This window comes from Chaetura pelagica, unplaced genomic scaffold (assembly GCF_000747805.2).
Source record: "Chaetura pelagica isolate M959 unplaced genomic scaffold, ChaPel_1.0 scaffold703, whole genome shotgun sequence".
In the NCBI taxonomy this organism is placed as follows: Eukaryota; Metazoa; Chordata; class Aves; order Apodiformes; family Apodidae; genus Chaetura; species Chaetura pelagica.
The window spans coordinates 403,446-411,131 of NW_009952582.1; the positions used below are offsets into that span (position 1 = coordinate 403,446).

General features: G+C 47.2%; 1 protein-coding gene across 1 annotated transcript in view; it reads right to left on the minus strand.

The window, feature by feature from the left end:
• The window catches only part of ZFHX3 (zinc finger homeobox 3), a 101,696-nt gene that overhangs the window by 66,806 nt on the left and 27,204 nt on the right, over positions 1 to 7,686 (minus strand). Inside the window, 1 exon segment of the mRNA XM_009993658.1 lies at positions 3,582 to 3,813. Coding sequence (XP_009991960.1) covers positions 3,582 to 3,813 — 232 coding nt within the window.

Here is a 7,686-nt window from a genome sequence, read left to right on the forward strand (position 1 = left end):
TTTGTAGCAAAGCCAGCAAACCTCTCCATCAGCAACCGAAGCAGTCGTGGCTGCTGTGAGGGCTGGTCCAGGGCTCTGCCCTGGAAGCAGCAGCAGCCAGCTGGGCCCTACTGTCCCCTGGAAAGGTGGGAGCCCCTGCAAAGCGATCCTTTGTGCCTGCTTGCCTTTGGTGACAGCACATCAGACTGAAGAGCAAGGAAAGGGACAATGTTTCCCATCATTGTTGAGACAAACCAGCAGCTGGGCAGCCAGAGCAGCAGAACAGAGCAGCACAAGCAGAGGATGGATTTCTGCCAGCCCAGCCCTGAGCACTGGCAGCTCTACAGGCAGAGAGGACAAGTGCTCATCAAGGCCCTGCTCAGGGCCCTGGCCTTGTCCTTGTCCTTGCCTGTTCGGTTTCAAGCATCTCCCAGGACAAGGACTCCACAATCCCCCCTGGCAGCCTGTCCAACATTGGGGCACCCCACCCTCCTGGAGAGGAGTTCTATTAAAGGAAGAACAGATGTGAGGACTGAAATGCTTTAGAAGTCCTCAGAAAAGACAGTGATAACAAAAGGGGACTCACTTTAGAAAAAAAAGAAATACAATTAACAAGAAGGGGAGAGAGAATCACAGCAATGATTACCAGGAGTAATAGCAGCAAAGCAAACCACTGAACTTGTAATGCAGCAAACTGGCAAAAAATTCAGCATCCCTTTGGGGCCCCAACAGAGATGTATGACAGATGGGAAAAGCAGTTCCTGCTCACAGTGTCTGGAACACAGGGAAGACTTTCTGGTGTTATCTGTCACCACGAGAGACTCACATCAGGAAGCAGTGAGGAAAGTCTGCCCAGTTCTCAGAAAAAAACAGTAGAAACCAAACAGGGGTACAGCAGAGACAGTGTGGCACAGCCCAGGAGGAGGAAATGCAGAGAGCCTGGGGCAGAGCCCAGGGCACCCAGGCTGCCAGAGGTGGCACAGTCCAAAGCCAAGGGAAAACAAACACCTCGGAAGAGTGACTTCAAGCCTAGGTAGGTGTGTGTTCCTGCTATGCATTGCTGACACTCAAAACTACAGAAAAATAACAACCACCAGCTACATAATAAATAACAGCAGCATTTTATAATGCTGGAAGTTTCAAAGTCACAGAAGAAGAGGAAAGATCAGCCTGTTTAAGTCACATCTTTTCACACGTGAAGAAATTACACTGAATAAATCAAAGCCAAGAAACAAATTATTGTTGTGCCCTGCAAGAAGCCAATCCTGCCTGCTGCCAGGAGCACCCTGGGGTGCTGGGCTCTGCCTCTGCCTGCCCAGATGCCTGGGGGCAGAGGCAGCAACTGGGCAGCCCTGGAGCTGCAGATCCTGACACACCTTCCCTTGGGATACAATCTCAGCACAGCCACTGGCCTGGGACTATGGAGCCACCCTGCTTTAATTTCAGCTGGTGTTTTGTTACCATAACAGGATCAGAATCAACAGGAGATGGAAGCAGCCACTTTCCCCCACAAGGACCCTGCAGCTTCTCACCCAAACCTGACTCCTGGCACTGGAGGAATCCTGGCCCAGCACCTCGTCCCTGCAGCTGCCGAATGCTGAGCTGTGCCTGCTCAGCTTTGCTCAACAGTGGGCTGGGAGAGTGTCTGAAATCAAGTATTTCAGGTCAACGTGACCTACAAAGCAGATCAGAGGTTTTCCCCTCCCCTTTGCATTCTACAGAGTCTTATTCTTACTTATATTTTTAATATTCGAAATACGATAAAGAAAGTCTTAGTGCTTTGTTTGCTGTTAGGTTTTGCTGAAGAACCAACAAAGTCAAAGGAAATTATCTCAAACTATTTGAAAAAGTAAAATATTTTAAAATCAAGATGGCCTTTTCATGACTTGTCCAGCCTTTTAGTTAAAAAAAACACTGTATTTTTAAAAAATGGTTAACAAACCATTTTTCCTGTCAGCTAGTCAGCTTCTGCACTCTCAGTACCTGGCATGTCATAATCCTGGCAGACATACAAGGACTGATAAGGTTTCTAAAGTAAAAGACAAAGTAAACAAAATTTCTAAAGTAAACCAAGATTTTCAAGATTGTTCTGTAGATCACAAAAGGGCAAAGATGATTTTTCCTCTCAGTTCATTTTCCTCTTAAGAAAACTTACAAACCATACAGCACTGGTCAAGATATCCATTTGAAATCTGACTTGTTTCCTACAGCACAGCATTGCAGAGGAGCAGAAGGGCTGTAAGAGCTGGTGTCCCCTCCGGGATGGTGCAGACCACAGCATGCTGTCCCTGGCACTATCACCTTTGGGAAAGCACAGTCCCTGCCCTCCACTCCACTGGGCTCCTGAGTTCACAGATCGGTCACCATTTTCCATGAGACTGAATTTAACTTTTAATGAAAAATCTCCTGTTTTAATTTTTGGGTGTTCCGCAAGTATTTCAGACCCTTCTTACTAACATGAGCAACAGCAAAGCGGCCCAGGTCTTAATTCAAGTGGCATTTCTAAGACCTGGAGGTATTATCCTCCAGCTGGTGCTGCTTTCCTCTCTCAATACCTCTAAGCTAAGATCACTTTACTTGTCTCTTACGTGCATTAACTGCAGAAAGCAGTTCCTCAGAGCGCTTTTCTGTAACATTTAGCCATTTCAACAGCAGGCAAAGAGGAAAGTCCTGGCTGAAGCTGAGATGAGGGTTGCAAAGGCTTTCTCTGGCATCCCCCCAGCTCCAGCATCTTCACATCTCTGACAGCACACGTGCCAGCTGACTGGGGCAGGTTCTCCACCTCCTCCCTCCAAAGAGGACTTAATGAGATCTTGCGTTTTCCTAACATAAAAACCTTCTTTGCTCTTTTAAACAAGGTAAAATTTCTGTTTTGCCCAGCCTAACTGTCCCCTTTAAGGCCTGTTTTCTCTTGATAAACTCACAGCTGCAATCCCTTTCCTACCATCTGTCCTTTTGGTATGAGTGAATGGTCCAGTCCAAGCCCTTTACTTTATCCACCTTGTCAAGAGGAAACAAGGAAAACAGACACACACTCACCCCTTCTCCTGTCAACCTGCTCAACCAGCTCCCCCTCCTGATTCAATGCAGCTGAAATACTAGAAATCAATGAACAAGCTGGGACAGGTTGGCACAGGCAGTCAGGACATCACTCGACACACTGCACAGGAAGCACGGTACCCTAGCTGGTCAGAGGTGTTCAAACGTGGCCGTATCTTTACATGCTCACACAATATTCCACTGTTTAAGACACTAACTGGAACAAACATACACAATTCTACAAGTCAAATTCGTGTTTAGCCCTGTTACAAGTGAAAAGCAACACGTGCAAAGTATTTGGCGCTTCAGAGTCCCCACCCACAAGCCCCGTGGGACAGAGCTATGTGAGATGGTGCAGGTACAACACAGGTCTTGTCCTGCCTCGGGGCAGCCAGGACTTCCCTACTGTGTTACTAATGAGTGATAAGCACCATCCCACGGCAGGGAGGAAACATCACCAAGCTGCCACAAAACTGCGGAGAGGGTCTGACACTGCCAGACAAACCCTGCACCTCAGAGGACCAAGGGCCCAACCCTGCTCATGCAAGGGCAGCAGCACTCACCAGACTCAGCAGCTGGACACTTGCGGATGGTAAAGATCTGTCCCAGGTCTTCCTCTTCTTCAGGGAGCCCTTTCTGGAGCCGCTGCAGCTTCCGTAGGCTTTCACTCCGCTGGTGTTTCATGGAGCGCACGTGCTGGATGAGGTTCAGCTTGGCCTTGGTGGAGTAGTTACAGAGGACACAGTGGTAATAGCAGCTTTCGCCCTCAACCCCACTCTCGTGATGTTGAAGGTGCTGTGAAGAACAAAGCAGAGAGAGATGAATTTCCTGTATCCAGTCTCCCCAGGTTAGTCCACTGTCAATTGCTAAAGCCACCTGGGAATGAAGTAAGAAACCACATTTTGACGAAGACGCAGTAAGATCAGGCCTGCTTATTCTCAAGGTACCATGCACCCTCCTGCTTAGAAGCAAGAAAAACGCAGCACACTGAAACAAACACAGAAGCAAAAATCAAGATAGGCAAGATCACCTCCTCCAGTGAAAGAAAATACCAGATCCAACATTAACAACTATTCACGACCTACGCATGGCTAATTCGTTCATATTTAAAGCTTATCCTGGGAGGGGATCCAACTACATGTCAAACAGATAAAATTAAATTTGATAAATTCTCATTGAAAACTAAGAAGAATAAACCCAAAGCAATCCTAGAACACAATGAACCCATTAGATTGAGAGGTCCTGGAAACAGCGTATGGACTCTGAGTGCGGAGCGTGTGCTATCCTATCCATCATCCAGTGCTCTGTTCCCTAGCTTTTACTGCCTTGGATCTGGAAGAAAGCAGCAGCCTGGCCTGGAAGATGGCTGTGACAGTGATCCAGACTGAAAAGCCAGTGGTGAGCATGCAGCTGGGTATCACCACAAGAGGATAGCTCTGGGAAAAAAACCATCTTGTTCCCCTCTGAAGCTGTGCTATTGCAGCCAATATCACTAATTCCAAAGTATTATACCTTGATTATGTGACAAAAGTCTATCAGCTGTCTCACACAGAGGCTCAGGCCACTAGGGAAACTAATGGCTATTTTATGTGATGGATCCCAAGGATGCAGAGATTAGTTCCTAAAAGCAGAGGGAAGAATTTGCTGCTTACAGCTGTGCTGTCTGCCACGACATGGCTGCTCTCTGTTCAGTTTGGGCAGTGGCAGGGCTGGGAGTTCACAGTAACCTTCCTACTTCCCGGAGAAAGGGCTTCTCACAAGTTGAGGAAAAATGGATACCAAAGGCAAACAACATGAAAGACTCCTCAGTGAAGGCCAGCTGGGGTTTCCACCACCCACCGACATTTCAGCTAAGCAGTAAGCTGTTCCAGCTCCTACCGTCCAACCTCAAGTCCTCTTTTTGTCTTCTGGGTCATCTCATAGAACTGTTCCCCTGCTAGGCACTTCACCCAAGGCACATAAGTAAGGCAATGTGGATGTGATATCAAGGTTTGTCAATCAAAAATATTGCCTACGTGCAGCCAGGACCTTCTGGTAAAAATCCTGATGTGTATTATCTCAGTTACAGCTAAGATAAGATTAAAGACATATTACCCAGTGCTGTGTGCTTAGCTAACACGAAGGAAGGAGAGCCCTCTGAGTCTAGGAATGATTAAAAATAGGATAGGAGCTGATGCTGAGGCTTCTGATTGGAAGGGTGAGGGAAGAGAATAAATGTATTCTAGATCTGGCTAATTAGACTCGCATCTTTTGGGATCACAATGTATTTAATTAAATTCACTGTAATATTTGAAGAATCCACCAGGGCACTAATCCCATCGGTGCCCTCAAAAGATTCTTTTGCCATTTTCACTCATAAGAACTTCTTCCTCTCATTTCTATTGTTCGCATGCATTACCCTCTTCCTGAGCCAGAAACAGACGTGGCTTAAGACAGAAAAAGCTGAGGCTGGCGAGGCCGCCGGGAGAGCCACGGCCCGAGCCAGGACACGCTCTGCCCTGCCCAGAGCTGAGTGCCCGCTGGCCCCTCTGGCTGCAGCCTCGGGTCTGGCTCCAGGAGCCACATGGCCAGACCCTCCTGCTGCTGGTGAGGGGGTGCCAGGGAACCCCCATCCGAGGAACACCACTGCCCAGCTCAGAGAGTGCCAACGGGCTCAGCAGAGGCTTGGCGAGATGGCAGAGGAAACCCCCAGTGAGCAATTTGGAAAAATCTGGTCACAGGTTCAAGGAAATACTAAGGACATGGTCTCTGTGGGAACCAGAGGCACAGTCTGTACTGCTTTCATTTAAAAGCAGTTTTTAGGAAAACATTTGTTTTAAACAGTTCAAAAAATGTCTTATTTTCTGCTCTTCTCTTGCTCACACTCCATGCATGTGAGGTATGTTCAAATATCCCTTGTGCCTGGGTCAGCTTCCCCTGAGGGTGCCACCACCACCACATCCACCCCCAGACACGGCGTGACATCACACGCCATCCTCCCAGCAGAGGAGAGGAGCAGCAGAGTAAGACAACATGACAGATGAGCAAGTACTACTAGCTGTGAGTTGCTGGAAGCGATGAAACACAGGACAAGTACGTGTAGTTATTGTCCATCACACTGTTAAACTTTCCCCTTGTGAGAATTTATCCGTATCACAGAAAACAAATTCAAAATATTAAACCAGAACCTTGTTAGAAGACAAATCAACTTGAAAATCAAAGGAATATATTGTTCTTAGGAAAACCAACCAACGTCTGTCAGTGAACATTGATTTCTGCAAGTCTAGGGGGGTGATCACCCCCTCCCTCTCAACGATAGGAAACTTCCAACATCTGGTTCTTCACGCATGGCATGCGAAATATTGATCAGGTTTAGTCAAAGCTCCACTTTAAATCAGAAACAGACAGAGGAACACTCTGATGGAAACCATACGGCTGACGAGCACAGCTTCCCCAGGGGACAGGGGCTGTTCCTGTACGTACAGGCTCACACCAATTCCTACACACAGATCACACCAAACCCAGCCCACCTTCCCTTTGGGAAGCTCTCAGGTCTCTGGGCCACGTCCTTACTCTGAAGTGCAGTCATGAGTGAGGAGGGTCACCAAACCTTGCTCTCTAACAGCTGCCTTGGTATTCTTTTCTTCTAATAAATTACAGCAAAATGAATGTTCACAGTGTATGACTATGGAAATCAAATTTTAAAATAAAGTAAGGAATGACACTATGTGCAGTTTTTCTCTATCTCCATGTCCATACTCCTTCAGGTATCCCAAACAGCTTGTATTTTACTATCTTTTCCCCACCCAACACTGCCTCACCCGCAGTATTTTTCAACAGGCAAGAAATTTCATGGGGCAGCTGTATAGATCTGCCTGCACGCTGCCCTCCTCACCCCTGCCATGTGCTCAGACCCTGCTCCTCAGAGCAGAGGCTGCCGTGACCAGCACTGTGATGCTCACTGCTGCTGTTAGACAAGCAATGAACTCTCCTGCCAAACACTTTTCTAGGTGTTACTGTAGTTAATGTTCACCACTTAATCTGATTTCTAAAAACTTTTGTATGTATTTTAAATTACATTAAATCTACATCTGCTCAAAACCTCTTCTGTATTAAGTTTATTACAGCCATGATTCCCACAGTAAGATGAACAGAGAACCCTCCCTATAGTGCTCAGCTGCCAGAAGGCACAATGCCGTTTTCCAGCCCCTATTTGCTATGTCTAGTGGGTCAAATCCTGTTCTAGGGGATATCTGAACTGCAACCCCAGCTCACTAGGGAGAAGCAATAACCAGTTTGAACTATCTTGTGCTTTCTATGTTTATTATTCATGAGAAAAAAGGCCCAACTTCTATGCAATCTGAACTTCATCTTGTATAGTGCTTCCCCTTTGGAAGGCCCTGAAAGCTACACAGAACAAACCAACTCTGACAACAGTGGGAATCTCACCAGCCTTGAGACCAACCATCTCTGCAAGTGGTGAGATCCCACCTCCAGCCTCAGAAAGTCCTGAGGGTAGCAAAAAGCAGTAGAACATGGGAGAAAGCTCTCTGCAGGCTTGAGGATGGCCCCCTCTTTCTGCAGACCTCAAATGACAACAAGCAGAAGAAAGAAATCCCAAACCTGCCCCCTGTGCTCTCCTGCTCCACAAGGACTTCCTGCATAGATCATGGTGTCTGTAGGTAGGGA